The sequence below is a fragment of the Vulpes vulpes genome, chromosome 4 (genome assembly GCF_048418805.1).
Source record: "Vulpes vulpes isolate BD-2025 chromosome 4, VulVul3, whole genome shotgun sequence".
Lineage (NCBI taxonomy): Eukaryota > Metazoa > Chordata > Mammalia > Carnivora > Canidae > Vulpes > Vulpes vulpes.
The window spans coordinates 53,624,619-53,644,720 of NC_132783.1; the positions used below are offsets into that span (position 1 = coordinate 53,624,619).

The 20,102-nt window shown below is 37.4% G+C and overlaps 1 protein-coding gene across 22 annotated transcripts in view; it reads left to right on the forward strand.

Annotated features, from left to right (window-relative positions):
* FAM13A (family with sequence similarity 13 member A) overlaps positions 1-20,102 on the forward strand; it is a 346,947-nt gene that overhangs the window by 272,974 nt on the left and 53,871 nt on the right. For all 22 annotated transcript variants that reach the window (XM_072755666.1, XM_072755665.1, XM_072755668.1 and 19 more), the window contains 3 exons: positions 4,997-5,038; positions 7,473-7,652; positions 14,108-14,294. In XM_072755666.1, coding sequence (XP_072611767.1) covers positions 4,997-5,038; positions 7,473-7,652; positions 14,108-14,294 — 409 coding nt within the window. The remainder of the gene's footprint in view (positions 1-4,996; positions 5,039-7,472; positions 7,653-14,107; positions 14,295-20,102) is intronic.

Consider the following 20,102-nt stretch of genomic DNA (forward strand, 5'->3'; position numbering starts at 1 on the left):
CATGGAGTCATGCATCAGGCTCCTTGCATGGAGCCTGCTTCTCCCTCTGCCTATGTCTCTGCCTCTCTCCCTCTCTCTCTCTCTCTCTCTCTCTCTCTCTGTATCTCTCATGAATAAATAAAATCTTAAAAAGAAAAATCCTTACCCATTAAAAAAAAAGCTGACTAAATGTAGATATTCTAGAGGGGAAAAGAGATAATTCTGTTGGACCTAACAATTCCTATTTATTGTTTTAATAGGATAATATTTACCACAATAATATTTATGTAACACAGAAAATAAAACGTACTGAAGTAAGAGAACATACAGAAAAAGAGAACACATGCTTTTTAAAGATGTTGGATTCTAGTAGATTTTAAACTTCTTTCTTTTTATATGTAGATGTCTTTATTTCAAATCAAGAGATCTAATTAAAGAATCACTTGTCAGCAGGCATTCTGTGCATCTTATCACATGCAAATTTATAGACTAATATTGTTGAGCACATTCAGCTTCCAGAAATGTAGTTTGGGTTTTGTCAATCAAGATACAGACTAGGGACACCTGGGTAGCTCAGCGGTTGAGCATCTGCCTTCGGCTCAGGGCCTGATCCCAGGATACAGGATCAAGTTCCACATCAGGCTCCCTGCATGGAGCCTGCTTCTCCTTTGCCGATGTCTCTGCCTCTCTCTGTGTCTCTCATGAATAAATAAATAAATCTTTAAAAAAAAAGATACAGACTAAATATATTTTAAGAATGTCACAAAATATGTTGCAGGGTAGGCTTAGAATCTGTTTTACATGACTCTACCAATAGTGAATGCAGTTGCGTCATCACTTACAGTAGGCTTGGGTAATGAAATTGACCATAGAGCTGGAGTCTACATAGAGGCTTATTTCTTTCAGTTTTGAATACTAGGCTTTATCAACATTAGGAAATGATCTCTTCCATATTCAAGTGCTTATATTGCATAAGCAAGAAACTTTGTTAGCAAATCATTCAAAGGCCTTAAAAAATTCATTTTTCTTAGATTTCTGCAGAAGATTAAAAAACAAGCTCCATATAGATGAAGGAAATCTGTATCTTTCACTTTAGCTTATCTTCTTATAGCCCTTTTGTTATTTTCTTAGAATTACCTTCATGAGTCAGTAATAGCTATGGAAAATAGCCTCTATTTCTGTCATTAAATATTCTTAGAAATCTTGTCATTGGTGGATTATTAAACACATCCCACAGGAACTATGCAGGTGGCTGGATACCTGACCAAAGCCATATTGGTAGTTAATAAACCATAACTATGACAAAACTGTCATAATTCATTATGCAGTTATAATGTTTTGTGATGATTTAAACTTTAGGGCAGTAAACTTTTAGAGCTAAAAGAAAACCACAGGGATCACGTCAAACCTTTCATTTTCTGTATGAAGAAAACTATCCAAAGCAGCCACGCTAACCAACAGTCTATGATTTCAGCTAATTAACTGCAGAGCCAAGACCAGAACTTCTTTTCTGATTCCTAATGGAAAAATATTCTCCTCTCAGAATACTTTCTTTAGAGGAATTCTGCTTTACAAACATGAAAGTATAGACACACTAAGTATACCAAAAATTCTAAAGGTCTCATTAAAGAAACATAAAAATATAAATTATCATAAATTTGACCTAAGATCAATATATTAGTAAAATTGAGTATGACTTAATTACCTGCTTGTGTCATTGATTTTTTTTTCATTTATTTTGCATTCTGAAAATGGCTCTTTAAGACTGATTTAGATGGCTTAGGTCAATTTTCTTTAAGCTATAAGAGAAATTTTGATGTGTTGCCTCTTATTCACTTATGCTAGCATAAGTTTTCCAATTCATACCCTCATTACTTAGATTAGAATGTTTAAAAATAGCTATTGTGATATCTAAGTAAGTGAAGTCTTGAAGAATGTTAGTTGCAGGGAATTACAGCTTTACTAATCAGTGTCTTCCACGAATTGACAGCATCAGAATCACTGTAGAATTTGTTAGAAAGGCAGAATCTCAGCTTCCCCTTCCTGAGACCTAAACCTACCAAATCGGAGTCTGTGGTGTGAACAAGATCCTGGGTGATTCAGATATGCCTTAGGATTTGAGAAGCACTAACAGAGAGAGTTAGTAATCTCAGAACCTGTTTCTACTTGATGTCATTTTCTTGTGTCTTTCTTCCTCACCTTTCTTTTTGTGTCCTGCCTCCCAAACCCCAAAAAGGAACGTACAAATATCAGTATGCTTTAATAAAGCAAAAAGAGGGACATCTGGGTGATTCAGTGATTGGTTGTCTGCCTTTGGCTCGGGTCGTGATCCCAGAGTTCTGGGATCAAGTCCCGGATCCGGCTCCCCGCATGGAGCCTGCTTCTCCCCCTGCCTATGTCTCTGCCTCTCTCCCTGTGTCTCTCATGAATGAATGAATGAATGAATAAATAAATAAATAAATAAATAAATAAATAAATAAATAAATCAAAAAAGTTCAAGTCAAAAGTGTGTAGAAGGGAGGAAAGGATATACTCTGAGGGGGCATTGGAAGACTAATTGGCTAATTATATGTGTTTGGAATATTTTTAGCATCTAGCAGATCTACATTTTCCCACCCTTCTGTGTTCCCCCCCAGAGTCACTGTTCACATTGGATCCTGCTCCCAAAATTAAGGTTGTGTAACTGCATGAAGAAGTGAAATACAGGAGTTAATTATACAGTGTTGACTTTACAGAGGGTGAGCCACAAAGCATCAAAAGCAGGGACTGCCTGTTCCAGTTAAGGACAGAAAACAGCAGAGGATATATTATTGGTTATGTAATCTGGGAACCACTGTGAATAACAGGCATTGTGAGGCAGATGAGAAAAATGGTTGTGATTAAAAGCAAAATAAAATACCTCAGTCCAAGCTTCCATCTACAGAGATGATTCTCAGGAGTTTTTCTTCTAGTGAGTGATAGATTGATTGTCTAGTATACTGATTAAGAGCTTAGACTCTGAGCTAAAACTTTCTTGGTTCAAATTCCAGCTCATCTACTTCTTGGCTCTGTCACTGTGGGCAAGTTACTTAACCTCTAACCTCTTCATCTGAAAATCGAGAAAACAATAGTACCTACCTCGTGGGGTTATTATAAATAGCAAACAAGAAAATGTATGTACAAAATACTTGGCACAGTGTCTGAAATGTAGTAAGTACTCAGTAAGTGTTAGAGTGTACTTATTTGTTCATTTGCTTATTTACTCATCTATTAAGGTTTTTCTCATCAGTCTCCCTTGTGAACAATAGCATTATTTTATGGATCTCTTCTGGGATTTGGTTGTGGTTTGTGGCCCTGACCTACAGCTCTTATTAAGGAGCTGGGCTAAAGAGTGAGTGTCTGTTGGTCACCTCTGCGATTAGGAGGGCTATGCTGGGTCTGATGGTGGTGATAGTGGTAGGGAGTATAATGAGGAAAAAGAGAGGGGCACCTGGGTGGCTCAGTGGTTGAGTGTCTGCCTTTGGCTCAGGTCATTATCCTGGGGTCCTGGGATCAAGTCCCACATCAGGCTCCCCACAGGGAGCCCACTTCTCCGTCTGCCTGTGTTTCTGCCTCTCTCTGTAAATAAATAAATAAAATCTTTAAAAAGAGAGAAAAAAAAGAAAAAGAAATATCATACAATCCCTTGAGGCACTTAGATTCTGAATGGAAAGAGATGAGATACCCTCATACATGGAAAAAACCCAACAAATGATTAAAAAAAAAATCCACCGTGTTCCTATGTTGAAAATTGCATGGTATATATGAGGATGTTTGGGGTGATTGAATGGTGGCCATCAGGATCAGTCATCAACACCTGTGATTTTCTTCAGGCGTCTTCTACAAAGAAGGGGGAAGAAAGGGAACTGTTGTATCTGTAAGGTAAAACTCAAGTGTGACAAGCATGGAAGATTTTCATTTAAACAGACTTGAATCTTAATTTTAGAAGTTGATTAAGCAATGGAGGGCAGCCCATGAGAAAGTCTTAATATCGATGCTATAAAATTGCTGCCAGTTTTTACCTCACTGTGGTTATACGAAGGCAGGATACAGCCAAGAGGGGCGAAGTTCCAGAGAGTGCTAATCAGATAGTGTTCTATAATTTCACTGTTCTACGTTAGGTTGACTACTTTGTAATACTTTCAAAGGAATTCAGGTTTTGGAGAAATTAGAAGGTAGAGGAGGTTTATAGATGTTCAATAAAGGGGTTATAAATTAGATGTTGAGATGAAATATTATAGAGCGTGGTCGTGTAGGGGCGCCTGGGTGGCTCAGTCAGTTAAGTGTCTGCCTTCAGCTCAGGTCTTAGTCCAAGGTCCTGGGATGGAGCCTCATGTCATGCTCCCTCCTCAATGGAGAATCTGCTTCTCCCTCTCAGTCTTCCCTTCCCCCTGCTTATGCTCTCTCTCAAATAAATAAATCTTTTTTAAAAAATGCATTTAAAAAAGAAATAAATAACTGTGTAGAAACCAGTGTTGTTTCTTTGTTCTCTGTCCCCTGTGGTTCACACTACTGTCTGCCTGTCCAGAGCAGTTTTAAGAAGTCACTTCTGTCTTCAGGTCTGGAGAGGGTAGACTAGGATGGGATAGATTTGGGCTGGGGAGAGCAGGGAATGGGTAGAGTTGGTAGCAGGAAGGTAGTCAGCAGCGTTGTGTTTACATTTTGGGTAAATGAAAAGGCCCTGAAGGAGGACTGAGGGCCAAGCTAGTAGGGTGAGAGGTAGAGATGGTTTTTAAAGATTACTTTGAAACTATCTGTCATGGACATCTTTAAAATAGAGAGGGGGGAAAAATACTGTTCAGGCATAAACACCAGGGCCATTCTCTAATTCCAGAGAAAAATGAAAATGAGCATCTGTCAGTGGATGGGTTAAATGTTGTGGTAGGGTCACTCATCATCTAGTTAATACTTCCAGTCTGGAGTCCCCTTCAAATGTTTGGTTCACAGCATCTGACGCTCTGTCTAATCTGACTTTATTCTTTGTGCTTCATTTCCACAGTGCGCATGTATCTCAAGTCAGCAGTGTTTCGACGACTGGAGAGTAAGTTATTTGGCTTGGGGTTTTCCCCCCTCCTTCCCCATATATCAAACAGAAAAAAACTACTCTAGTGGTATATGGTTTTGGAAGATTAATACAATAAGCAACTGATGATGATTTTTAAAACCACTCAGAGGACTAAATAAGATGTGTTCCTGTTTGAGCCTCTACGTGGGTGTGTGACCAGAGACAGCTGAATCATTTGAACATACAAGATTTTTGTTTCAGTCAAAATAACATCAGAGACTATTAATGTTTGCAAAATACGTGTTTAGGGAGGTATCTTGCAGTGGAGGATGCCATTAAAGGTTAACGTGTAACAGTGTCTTTACTTCTCTCTTCCTCATTTTTAATCAGCCTACATGGATTGAGTACCTATGTTAGGCCAAGCATTGTGTTGGGTATGTAATATTAAATAAGCCTTGGGCTCTGCCTTCAGGGATTTGACAGTCTAAGAGGGACACAGTATCAAAAGGAAATTAGTCATGGTAACAAGTCCCTTTTCCACAGAGCAGTGACAGTGCTCTGTTGATTATACCAATCACGTGTCTTTTTCCTCCTAAGGCTACCAACTGCATGTAGACTAAAATCTAAACTCCAGGGATGTCTGGGTGGCTCAGTGATTGAGTTTCTGCCTGAGGCTCAGGTCGTGATCCTAGGGTTCTGAGATTGAGTCCCACATCGGGCTCCCTACAGGGAGCCTGCTTCTCCCTCTGCCTACGTCTCTGCCTGTCTCTCTCTCTCTCTCTGTCTCTCATGGATGAATGAATGAATGAATGAATGAATGAATGAATATATATGTATATATTTAAATAAAATTACTTATTCATGAGCGACACAGAGAGAGGGGTGGAGACATAGGCAGAAGGAGAAGCAGGCTCCTTGCAGGGAGCCCGATGCGGAACTCGATCCCGGATCCTGGGATCATTCCCTGGGCCAAAGGCAGATGCTCAACTGCTGAGCCACCCAGGCGTTCCAATAAATAAAATCTTTAAAAAAAATAAATCTAAACTCCAGTTAACCTGCCACTACCTCCCTCTCTGACCACATTGCTCATTGTGCTTTGACCATGTGACATCCTACTTCTGGAATAGGCCAAGCTTATATTTGCCACAGAGCCCTTGCCCTGGCTATTTTTCAGCCTGGCCATTCATTTTCTTATCATTCACTTTTTTTGTTCAAATGTCCTCTCCTCCGAGAAGCCATCCCTTCCTATCCACAGTCCCTCTCCAATCCTGTTCGCCATTTTGGAGAGAATTTATCACTATCTGAAACTCCATGGTTTGTTTATTACCTGTCTCTCTTTTTTTAAGATTTTATTTATTTATTGAGAAAGAGAGAGAGAGAGAGAGAGAGATAAAGTCTTAAGTTGACTCCACACTGAGCAAAGAACCCAGTATGGGTCTAGATTTTACAACCCTGAGATCACGACCTGAGCCGAAACCAAGAATTGGATGCTCAACCAACTATATCTGACATTTTTAAAACAAGTATGTGGTTCTTTTTTAAATTAATAGCTTTATTGAAATATAATATACAAAAAACTACACACATTTAATGTGTACCATTTGATGAGTTTGGATGTGATTCTTTTTTCGAGTGCAGGAAAACATGGTTTGAGGAGTATATGTTTAGAATTTTCCATGCCACATTTTCCAGAAGTAAATAGCATGGTGATAAAAGAAGACTTAGACCCATTAAAAAATTATATAACTTTAAAACAGATACCTTATCTGTCTTATCATGCACTCTTCAGCCTCTGTGCTTAAATTTTTTTTCATGCTGAATGAAGTAAATCTCTCCTGCTATCTTCAGTAATACATACTAGGATGTTTGCATGAATACAGCTTCGATTATATACATCACAATTTAATTGAACAGAGGTTCAGAAAGACTTTGCTGTTCTAAATAGTAATTGTTCTGGTGAGGTGTTTCTTTTTAATAGCATTATTACCTTAAAGGGATTCTAAATAGAATAATAGGCATCATAATAAATTTGTGCCAGTTTGCTTTGTAAACCATACTTTCTTCCTCTGAAGAACTGGTGAAATCTGAAGGAACTCACCTGTATAAGAATAGGTCTATTATTACTCTGTGAGGAAAAAATATTTCCTCATTCTGACTTATATTAAATGACCCTTATTTCCTGAATGCCTCTGATAATTGTTGCTAGACTTGCTGTGAGCATTTCAATAATCCTGAACCTACAAAGATGAGAAACATAGTTATCAAATTGGTAGAATTTGTCATGTTTGGTTTTATTTTTAACACACGATGCAGACATTTCGAGATGTCTCATATGCTGTCTTTGCTCATGAAGCAGTAGTAGATCTACCATTGAAAATGCTGATATTCCCAAAATTATAGATAGAAAATTTTAAAGGCAAACATTGATAAAGTTGTTTACCTGATGGACTCTGTATTCTGCTTTTATTAGACTCTTAGAAAGAACCATCCGGTCAGCAGTAGAACAGCATCTTTTTGATGTTAACGGCTCTGGAGGCCAAAGTTCAGAGGACTCAGAATCTGGACCATCATCAGCATCTTCAGCCACATCAGCCAGACAGCGCCGCCGCCAGTCCAAAGAGCAGGATGAAGTTCGACGTGGCAGAGATGTGTGAGTTGGCATTGGTGCTTATTTGCATTTTCTCCTCTAATTTTAAAAATATGCACCTAAATTAGTCACTGTGTTATAGGCATTCCCATATCAGTATTGAGGTTAAAATTTTTAAAATTCCTTTTTGACTATTTAGCTAACACTTGCAAATTTGTAGGTGACTAAATCAGTATTTCAGTTTTGCTGGATGTTTTATATTGTCTAGATGTATGTTGTAGGAAGCCACCTCTGATTTAATACATTTCATGGCTTCCTTATGAATATCTTTTTTTTTAAGATTTTATTTATTCATGATAGAGAGAGGCAGAGACATAGGCAGAGAGAGAAGCAGGCTCCTCACAGGGAGCCTGATGTGGGGCTCAATCCCAGGACCCCGTAATCACGATCTGAGCCAAAGGCAGATGCTCAATCTCTGAGCCACCCAGGCATCCCATGAATATCTTTTTTAACAGGGATGCTGAACTCCTGGAGGAGAAAATTGCCATATGCCTGTCCAGAGGTGTTTTTTTTTTTTCTTTTAAGATTTATTTGTTTGAGGGCAGCCCGGGTGGCTCAGCCATTTAGCGCCGCCTTGGGCCCAGGGCGTGATCCTGGAGTCCCAGGATCGAGTCCCACATTGGGCTCCCTGCATGGAGCCTGCTTCTCCTTCTGCCTGTGTGTGTGTCTCTCTCTCTCTCCCTGTGTCTCTCATGAGTAAATAAATAATTAAAAAAAAAAAAAAAAAGATTTATTTGTTTGAAAGAGAGTGAGTGAGCATGCACACATGCACGCACATGTGGGGGGGCACAGTGGTTGGGGGGGAGGGACAGGTGGTTGGGGTGGGAGGGACAGAGGGAGAAATCCCAAGCAGCCTCCATGCTGAGCAGAGATCCTGACCTGAATAGAAACCAAGAGTTGGACACCCCACTGATCAGGCCACCCGAGCACTGCAGAGGTAGTTTTTTCTTATTAGATAACATTCATTCACTTATTAGACTAACTTATGAAACCAACAGATTTCCCTACTATATTGGGCTGATGAAATACGACTGTAGAGTATGACAGTAATACTCTGACATTTGACTACATTTTAATATAAGAAAGGTTGAGCTTAAGTCTAATCAGAAGAGGAAATGCTTGAGTTCTTTATTATTATAATGACTAATTATAAGCTTTCCCACAGCATGAATTTATAAGTAGTAGCATAAGGAACTTTATTCTCCATTAAAGGATTTGATACAATACAAATAGACCATCATCATCAATATTTTTCAGTAATCATCATTTAAATATCAGGAAAGTAAAGTTATATTCATATATTTTTCCTGAAATTTTTAAGTTTATTTTTATTTACGATAGCATTTAGTCTATATAAAGTTACTGTTTTGAACTCCTTATTAAATGTCAAAGATTAAATCAGACCCTAGTCCCCCTTATTCCTTTTCACCTGGATTCATAATGTACATGAAAATCTTAGGGGTAAAAAAGGAAACTTCTTTTTACTTAAAGAAAAACAGAAAGGCAAGTAGTAAAAATACCGTGCTGCATATTATGAAGATGCTTAAGGACCATACTAGCAAATGTAATTTTAGAAATAAAACACTATCAGTGGTATAATCCACTGACTTTTTAAGGGATATATGCAGCACTTTAAAAAAAAATTTGTCTTGGAGCTGGTGGGTAGGAGGGAGTGCTGTAATATTACCTTTAGGACTACAATTTTAGAAAAATTGTAATACAGGAGATGGTTACATTTAAAATTAGCTACTGACTAAGCTTTATAGACAATGTTTAGGAGTATAATTAGTTTGTGTACTGCCCATACTGTGTTACACAGCAAGTGTAAATTATTTAATATTGTTCTTACCCTCTGCCTCATTTTTTGCCAAGTAGTATGTAGCAACACATTGCGTTTTTAAAATATCCTTAGTGTGTCACGACATCATGTTTTCCACCCTCTGTGTTTGGACAGAGGAATAGCAAGCAGAGGTTGGAAGCGTTAATAAGCACGAGGAAGAGATCAGAGACAGACACTGATAGTATTGATGGTGGGTGTGTGGCAGCAGGCAGAGGTGCAAGGTCCAGATGAATAGAGAATGGCATAGTGGTGCCAGGTCCAGATGAACAGAGAATGGCGTAGTGGTGCCAGGTCCAGATGAACAGAGAATGGCAGAAAAATGTGAAACGGAGTAACCTTTCCTGGTTACTCCTGAGAAGTTAGAGCTTCCCAAGTCCAGGCATGCTTCTATTATAAGTTATTTTGAGCCTATTTTACTGTCAATATCAGGAGAACAAAAGGAGATAAAAAGAATGGTAGAAACCAACTAATCTACCAACCTATGAAACTCTAGCCTTCCCCTTGATTTTTCTTCTCTGGATTTCCTCTACTGCTCATGCTCATCTCTCATTGTGGTCAGACTGGAGCTGTGCATAAATCTCAGGTTGCAAACTGTGTGTGGCTACAGTAACTTACAAACAGTCTCGTTATTCTTTTTCCTTGATACATGGTCGGGGCAAGCAAAAGTCCTCTTCCTATTCTCCCTGTTGGCCTTAGCCTCCTAGTTATATGACCTCTTCCTAACCTGACACATGAGTATTTAACATGTCTAGATAGTCCTTTCTCTTCAACTCCTGTCCACACTGCACTTCCTTTCTGAGCTCACCAGGTCTGTGGAGGAGCAAGGTCCTCTCAGGGCCCCAGACCTACTACTTCTATCCCCAGGAAGGTCCTCTCCAGTACGTCCCCAGGAGATACACTAACATATCACTCATTGTGCGGAGGTTGAGAATCATTATCATAGCCCATAGTAAGTATGTTTTTCTTAGTATATACCTATACACAATTGATTCATTTATCAAAGATTTTTATCAGGCTTTGCTTAAAAAATAAAAATTAAGCTAAATTTTACTATATTCTGTTCAAAACTGTTAACCGTATGGAATGGTTAATCAGTTTTTAAAAATAGAAATTAGTGAGCAGCCCAGGTGGCTCAGTGGTTTAGTGCTGCCTAGGGTGTGATCCTGGAGACCTGGAATCGAATCCCATGTCGGGCTCCCTGCATGGAGCCTGCTTTCTCTCTCTGCCTGTGTCTGTACCTCTCTCTCTCTCTCTCTCTCTCTCTCTCTCTCTGTGTGTCTCATGAATAAATAAATAAAACCTTTTAAAAAAATATATAAATTGGTTGTATTTTTATCTATAATTTTGTTTCCTAACATCCTAAAGCTGCAACCAAATAAAAAAATATATCCTTAAAGCCAATGATAGCCATATTTCAGGGTGAGATTAGGGTCAATAAAGTCTGTACTAAAGTCATCATGGCCAATTTTTGAAATAAATACAGAAGATAGACTAAGACTATAAATATTTCATTTTAGTGCAAATGATTTCTTCTTTGTCTAAATTTATAAGGAAACATTATCAGGTTTATATTATTATTTGCTACCATAAAAATATCAAAGTTTAAGGGATATATTTATTATGTGAAGGGGTTCAGTTAATTTATAAATTAAAAAACTTGCCATTTGCTGGGTACATGGAAATGATGACTCTTGGTTATAGGTATATGGAAGTTCATTGTGATAGTCTTTCTTCTATGTGCATGGAAATTTTATATTTTTTTAAAAACAAAGAGTAATTTAAGTGGTTTCAGCTGTCCAAAACACAGTAAGCTGGAAATTTGTACACATTTGTCATTTAAATACTATATTAAATTCCTACTGCAAAGCCAAAAGGAAAAAAAGAACATACTATATTAGGGGAATGATAAATAATTGAGTATTGCCAGAGCATTAACTAAGTCTGTAGCGGTGAGGAAGAAATTCTAGATAAAGTGAGAGACCCCAGAGATCTGAGTTCAAGTCAGATTTCAGTTATGTCAAGGATGATTGAAACCTGTCAGAATGGAGATCCCTGGGTGGCTCAGTGGTTTAGCGCCTGCCTTTGGCCCAGGGCATGATCCTGGAGTCCCGGGATCGAGTTCTGAGTCAGGCTGCCAGCATGGAGCCTGCTTCTCCCTCTGCCTGTGTCTCTGCCTCTCTCTCTCTCTCTCTCTCTCTCTCTCTATGTCTATCATATGAATGAATGAATGAATGAATGAATGAATGAATGAATCTTTAAAAAAAAAAAAAAGAAAGAAAGAAAGAAACCTGTCAGAATGTTGCAGGCAGGAGTCATATACCAGTGCTCCTCACAATCACATATGTACTGGCTGAAAGGATTGACTCGCACAAAAGCAGACTTTTTTTTTTTTTTTAAGAGTACAGGCTTTCCACATGAGCACACTGAACAGAGTTTCGTATGTTTATTTTGACAGCATTTATTCCAGCCATTCGTTCACTATTCAAAAAGATTATAAAATAAACCTTGTCTTTTAATTTCTAAGACTGTTTTTTAGCTTTTGATTAATCTACTAGGCCTGCTATAACCAAGTATTACAGCCTAGGTGGCTTAAACAAGAGGAATTTATTTCCTCATAGTTCTGGAGGCTGGAAGTCCAAAATCAAGGTGTGTACAAGGTTGGTTTCTGATAAGACCTCTCTCTTGGACTTCCAGACAGTGCCTTGTCACCATATCCTCCCATGGCCTTTCTTCCATGTACATGCTCTCCTGGTATTTCCTCCTTTTCTTATAAGAACACCAGTTCTGTTGGATTAGAGCATCCACCTTTATGGCCATATTGAACCTTAATTACCTCTGAAAAGGCCCTGTCTCCAAAAACAATTACATTAACAGATGGTGAGGGCTTCAACATAGGAATTTGGGAGGAAGCACAATTCTGTCATAGCAGCTTTCAAACATAAAAACTCCTCCACAAAAAAAATTATAATAGGATGTATACCCTAGGAGTTAGGGGAAATATGAAGACTGATAGAATTTATATAGTAAAACAAATAATTTTGAAGTTGCAACCAAACTCCTCCAACCATCCATAGAAGGCACCATTCTCAGTGGGTGGAAGGGAGAGGTTGAAGATGTCTCCACAAGTACATGTGCCAGCATGTTAGTCCCTGTCAGCTCTTCCTCTGCCATTATTTTATAGTTAGGATATTTCTAATGATTGTTGTATAAATCTTTTATATGATTTTACTAAGTATTTTTACATTAAAAGTTGTATGAAATAAGACTAAATTAAATATGGAGTGCTAAAAATCACCAAAGATAGTATAACTTTGAAAATGTTATGGTAAATATGTACAACTTTGAAAATGTTATGGTAAATATTAATAATCTTTAATATAATAATATTTAAATCATAATTTTGTCTCCATGATGTGAATTTAGATGGAAGAATGAATATTTAAGATTATCTTCCATTTTTGGATATGTTGAACTGATGGTAGAATACAGTCATCTGTTTTGTTCTTGAGAGCTCATTTATTTCAAAATATAGCTGTAAGTGTTTAGGGAGTTACCATAACTCAGTCATAGGATAAGGGAGAGATCTCATTCATTTGTACCTTAGCACGCCATGACACTACCCTGATGGCTTAATTTGTCCTGTGATGTAGTAAAAAAAAAAACACTTTGCTAAGAATTTAATTTTATGAAAACTCCTTAAGGGGATGTTTAAAATACTCAGAATGATTTCAAGAGTGTTAAGTGAATTAAATTCTGTAGATAAGACATTCATATCTATTTCTAAAACTATGTCATGAAGGATCTACAGTTATAAGCTACATCCTAAAACTCCTTGAACTGGGAAGTAACAAATCCATATTTCAATTAAAATGTATTCCATAGTTTTTATTAACTTATCCTGTTTCTACCAAGATCATCAAATGCAGTCAGATTTTGTTATTAATACTTTTCTACTATGCTAAAAATAGCTATCATTTGGGAAAATCAGTTTGTCCCATTCTGGAGAAAAAAGACATCTTACTTCCTTTTCAGATTTTTCTCCACTCATTGTATTATAAAAAGTGTGTGTAGCAGGGGCAGCTGGGTGGCTCAGTCAGTTAAGCACCCAACTCTTGATTTCGGCTCAGGTCATAATTTCAGGGTCATGAAGTGGAGCCTCACCTAGGGCTCTGTACCCTGTGGGGAGTCTGCACGAGATTCTGTGTCTCTCCCCTTCACCCCCGTGCATGCTCTCTCTCTCTCTCTCTCAAATAAATAAATAAATCTTTAAAATATAATAAAATGTGTGTGTATATGTAATCTGTTAATAATGGGAAGTTTTTCTGTAAGATTACACTGTTTTCTCTGTTTGAATACAAATTACTTTTGGTACAACCTCAAAAGTTGTTCATTGATAGAAACACATTCCTTGCCAGTTTGCCCCTAAGAATAATTTATCTTGTAATGTGGTTTATTTGGCAACAAGTAGTCTCAGGAGTAGCACTGTGCTCAGATTTTGATCAAAGAGGCAAGCTAGAATTTCTGGGCACTCTCCTGATTTCCCATGTGATGCACTAACAGTGTCATTAAAATGTCCTTTTTACCTTTTAAAATTAAGCTTTTTTTTTTTTAATTCAAGGGGACTTATCAACAAAGAAAATATTCCTTCCGGGTTCAACAGCCTCGAAGATTGTATTTTGAATGCTCAGGAAGTGGAAAAGTTATATGAAAATACTTCCAGTTATATTGGAGAAAGGGGTAAACCTAAACGTCAGAAATCCAGTTCCAAACTTTCTGAACTCAATGAAAATCAAGATGGTCTTCTGGTAAGTGAAAATTCTATAAAATTTTTACTTGTAGCCAATTAGGAAATATCATATCTCTTTTCCTTGCTCTGTAAAAAAAAAATAATTTCAATCATGAGCTTCATCAAACTATAGGATATGAGTTGTGAAGACCTCAGAGCTACTAAGTATACACACTTGTATTTCTTTTTAATAAATATAAAAGTGAAAGCTCAAAAAGATTATGTTCTGGCAAAAGAAACAGAGACAGCACACTTTGGTTTCCATGTTATTCAGATGAATTTTATCTCATTCTTTCAAGTATTTTTAAATTTTATTTTTGGAATATTGTTATTAAAGTACTTTTTATTTTCCCCATTCTGTTCATTCTCATATGTATGCTTATATAAAGAAAATTTGATGAACCTAAAGCCAAGTGAAAGAAACTACATAGGGAAAGAGGATCAACTATCTTTGTGTAGAGAAATGTCTGTGTTCAGATATTTAGTTTAAATCTATACTCTATAAAAAACAACAACCCTATACTCTATAAAATATTTTATTCCAAATTAGAAACAAAAACAAAAAAGATCATCCTTTTACAGAGTTATCTCAGACTTAAATCCTGGATCATTGATTTGATATGTAAGTTATTACAAGTGGTTTCTGTCAATAGCTAAATATTTATTCCATTTAACTGTTAGTATACATCATCCTTGTCTGTGTATACTACAGTTTCTTTGAGAAGTGAACACCAAAGTCTGTCTGCTTAGTCCCTTGAGTTTTAAAAAATTTAACAACAACAAAAACTGAAGTTAAAATTTATAGCATAACATGAGCTGGAGTCTCCATAATAAAAGTAGGTAATGTCCATTCTTACTCTTCAATGTGTAAATACTCTGATCTATTTTATCTCTCACCAGCTTTTAGCTCCTTGCTGGATTTTCTAAATATTTAGTAAACTTACGGGCTACCTGTTTTCTGTTGTCAATTTCTGCATGTGCTCAGAGAAGATTCCCACTTTTGCCCTAATTGAAATATAGATAAATGCAAATCCAGGGGAACATGTTACTTTCCTTTTTTCCATTCAAATGTCTTGATACTCTGTTTCTACAAGTAAAGTGACCAGCTAGAAGGGGCAGAAGCAATCACCTACCTCAGGCCCATATCTGATACACTCCAAATAAAGAATGTAAGCTTTGAAACCAGTACACACATTAAATCTTTTTAACATTAACTTAATTCTTATTTTTGGGAAAAGTAAATTTTAAATAAATAGTGCCAATTTCATTAGCACTCTATTTGGCTCATAATTTTGCTTATCTGCCAAAGAGATTACAATGACTAAATGTCCAACAATTGACTTCTTTGAGAAGATGTACATCTCCATTTCAATCCTTTTTTCATATGAACTTAACCCATTAATTTTTTTTCCCCACCATGAATAGTGTCTTAAATTAGCTAGCTGGTAATAGCTAATAAAAGTAAAAAAGTACATTTATGTAGAATATGTATTTAATAAAACTATGGCCCTATTCTGTGTTTTAAAATGTTTGAATGGAAGGGCCTGATGTTCTCTGGTCTTTTATATGTGAGAGGCTTTGCCCTCACCTTAGTTGCCAATTTCCTCATTCCAGAATTGTGAATGTCACCTATTAATATAAGTGAGCCAAGTGGACCATGTCTTTGTCTCAGTGAATAATTGAAAAACCTGCCAGCACAATTCAGAAGAAAAACTTAACTCATCTAAAATGAGGGTGTTCTCTAAGAGCTTTCTTAATTGTTATATTCCATAAATTTTTAAATCTAGCCTTCATAGGTAACCACAAAGCAGAGCCAGGAAACGTAGCAAGTATTTAGACTCCATCCTAAAGTTAATTGTGCATCTTAACTTGTCTCTTATTTTTAGCCTCCTAATGTTACTTTTCCCAACTCTCCCCCAACACCTTTTCCTACTCTTCTTCAAGTTCTTTGCACCCTGACTAAACATGTATTTCTATAGCTGGGTCGGGGATGTGGGGGATTATATGCCTTTTGGTGCCAGGAACTATTTCAGATCCTAAGGATAAAGCAGTGAGAAAAACAGGCAAAGATAACTGTCTCCTGGAGCTTATATCCTAGTAAGGGAAATAGACAATAATCAAGATAAGTAAGTAAAACACAAAATACATTAGATAGTGGTAACTACTAGGAAGAAACATAAAGCAGGAAATGGGGATAGTAATTATGAGGGGGCAGGGGGTGCAATTTTAAATAGAGTGGTCTGAGGAGACCTTACAAGAATTTGACATTTTGAGTGTAAAGACTTAGAGAAAGTAAAGAAGCAAGCCATACTATAACAGTAGATGCAAAGGCCCTAAGATCGTCAATGATCTGGAATGTTCAAAAAACCACAAAGACACCATTATGATTAGAAGAGAGTGAACAAAGTTAAAGAGGTAATGGGAGAGGTTGGGCAGATGTAGGGCCTCATACATCATTGTGAGGCCTCTGCCTTCATTCTGGGTGAGATAAGAATCCATTTGAGAGTTCTACGTAGAACAGTGATCTGACTTACTGAAATTTGTTCAACTACTATGTTGAGAATAGACAGTAAGCAGGCAAGGGCAGAAACAGAGAACCCAGTTAAGAAGCTATTGCAATAATCTAGATTTAAGATGATGATGGTTTGAACTCAGGTGAAAACAGAGCCAGCATGTATTTCCTTGCAGGCTGTACAGAGAGCACTGTTCACATTGACTAAGCCCCTCCTGGAGCGGTATATTGGCAGTAGTCATGACATAGTGAACAGGTTCTGGATATGTTTTGGAAGTAGAATTGACAACATTTCCTGACATTACCTGTGTGGTATGAAAGTAATAGAGGAGTCAAAGATAACTCCAAGGTTTTTGGCTTGAGCAACTAGATTTGTGCTGTTACTTTAACTGAGATAGAGAAGACAGAAGTTTGGGTTCAGCTTTGGACATAAAATCAAACTGCCCATTAGATATCTAATAGGGCATACCAGGGAGCGAACTAGATTTCTGGGCCAAGAGTTTAGGGAGAATATCCTGGCTGGAGATATAGTCATCATCAGCTAGAGGATATTTAAAGCCAGTATATTAGGTGAGATGACCCAGGGAGTGAGTGTGGACAGGAAAGACAAGTCACTTCAGGCACCATGAACCCTGAGACACACCAACATTTAGATGGGGAAATGAGAAGGTACCAGGGGAGGAGACTTAAGAGACTAGCACAGTAAAAGACAGACGATGAATGTGAATTGGGTGCCTCAGCAGCCAAGTGAACCAAGTATCTCAAGGACAGAAGGTCAGATGATGGGTCAGACAGAAGAGTGAAAGTTTGATCACTGGGATTAGCATGATGGAGATCACTTAATAAAAGCAATTTTGGTGAAGAGATGAGAACAAAAGCCATTTTCCAGAAAAAGTGAGAAGAGAGTAACTGAACACAGTGAGTAATAATTTCACACTGATCACACCAGCCCACAATACAACTGAAGAGAATATGCTGTAGACCAAAAAAAGCATCCTGCAGATTTGGAATCTCTAAAGTAGGAACTGTCTGGGCATGTTCCCCTTTGTGATTTCACCTCTCGAGACTGCCATGACCAGCAAAGACCAAGAGACTACAGATAATTCAGAGCTTAAAGATAAGTGGTAGTAAGTGACATTGGAGTGTTTTGCCTTATCTCTAATTACTGCCAGGGTCCCAACCTTTTCTTCCCTCTTTAAACTCCTAGCTCATGCCTGTACCCATCAGTCATTCTCAAAGGAAAACCTTGTCTCTTGATTTACTTTGAAGAACTAAGACCCCCAGCTTGTGTTTCAGCAGCTTCCCTCACTCCTGCTTCAAAATGTCTCTAGAATTCTTCTCATTTTCTCTTCTCACCTGCTCAAATGATGACATGGTTTTTCTAATTTCTAATGTTAACCTCTAAAATCAAGAAGTATCTTTGCAAATTCTATTTTCTGTATCCATCTCCCCACCCCACACCCATGTATGTATACAAACATATACATACACTCACACTTTTCATGGCTTCCTCTTCATTGGCTCATTTCTGTTGGCCTAGAAAAAGGCTTCATGTCTAAAAGCTTTCTCTCTTGGGCACATTTAACAGCTTAAATCAAAAGTCATAAGTAATCATGTATTTTATCCAATAATCGTACTTCTGCCACTTGGTTCTACTTAAAAATGGAAAAGACCACAGTATTAATTTGCTCACCACAAGGCTTTCATGATCATGGAAAATTAGAAGCAATTTAAATGTTCAAAGATGTGAGATCAGATAAGCAATATTTGTATGTCAATTCAATAAAATTATTCTGAAAACTGTGTAATAAAATAAAAACCACTGACAAGTTATATTTTAAGTGCTTTGTATATATTATCAATTTTAATCCTCCCAATAATGCAAAAGGTGGATTTATTAGTATTATAATTCTCATTCTAAACATGAGAATGAGGCAGAGGAGAGTAAACATCTTGTCTCAGGTCACACAAAAGTGGTGGAGCTGGGATTCCACTATATTCTCCCTCTATTAAAAATAGGTTATGTAGCAGTATCTACAGTGTATGCATTCATACATGTATACATATATGTGTATGTATTATATACATATATGAGTGTGTATATAAGTGTATATAACAATGTCCATTCCCAAAAAAAAATACTGCAAGGAAATGTGCCTCAAGTAATTTATGATGATGGTAGTGGTATTAGAAGCAACTGTTACTCCATCCTCGTTCTTCAAATGTTCTCCATATGATACTAATTCTATAATAAGCATTGCAGTCATTATGTAAAAAACAAATACATAGTCTAGTAGCTCTCTTATTTATAAACAACATCTATTTAGGGGTGCCTGGGTGGCTCAGTCAGTTACGTGTCCCACTCTTGATTTCAGCTCAGGCCATGATCTCAGGATCCTGAGATTGAGCCCCACGTTGGACTCCACACTTAGCAAGGATTTTGCTTGAGATTCTCTCTCTCAAATCTTTAAAAAATAATAAATAAACATTTATTTTCCTGAATACCTTCTGAAATCACAGGCAGGGTTCAAAGTAAGAGCATAGCTCTTGCAGTCAGACTGTTTCTGTTTCAACTTGATCACTTAATATCTATGGCACGTGGCCGTATTATGTATCTTCAGTTACTTCATCCATAAAGTAGGAATATTAATACCTTATTGTGGGGTATTTTTTTTTGAGATTTGAAACCAATTAAATGTGCTAAAGAATAGGGAAAACTGAACACAGTTCATACATAAATCCCTTTCTGCCCTCTCTGTTCTGATAACCAGTCTCTTTTGTTCATTTGCCATCAGATGTTCTGAACAGTCTACATTTACTCATCAACCCCAGTAGTCCAGATTCTATGCCCAATTCTCTGCAGAAACTGCTTCCTCCATGTCACTGTTTGGACATGGTTTGGGAATGGCCTTCAAACATCCCTGTGCTCTGACGTCTGCTTGGTCCTTTACTCTTTAAGTCTTTGTGGGGCTTGATACTTTGTCCCTTTTTCTTAAAACTCTCTCCCTCAGTCTCTCTGATACTGACCTCTCCATGTCCTCTTATCACAGTGACTTTCTTCTGGGTCATCTCTTTCACTGGATCATCTTCCACAAAGCATATCTAGATATAGATGTTCCCAAATTTTGTCTCATTTCTCTTTTCCATCAGCACTGTACTTGAGCTTTTCCACTTGCATGGTGTCAGATGTTACCTCTCTACAGATCCCTTGAAAGTCCATATTTGATTGAAACTTTCCCCAGTTCACCTTAGAAAGTCAACTTGTTTGGGACACCTGGGTGGCTCAATTGGTTAAGCATCTGACTCTTGGTTTCA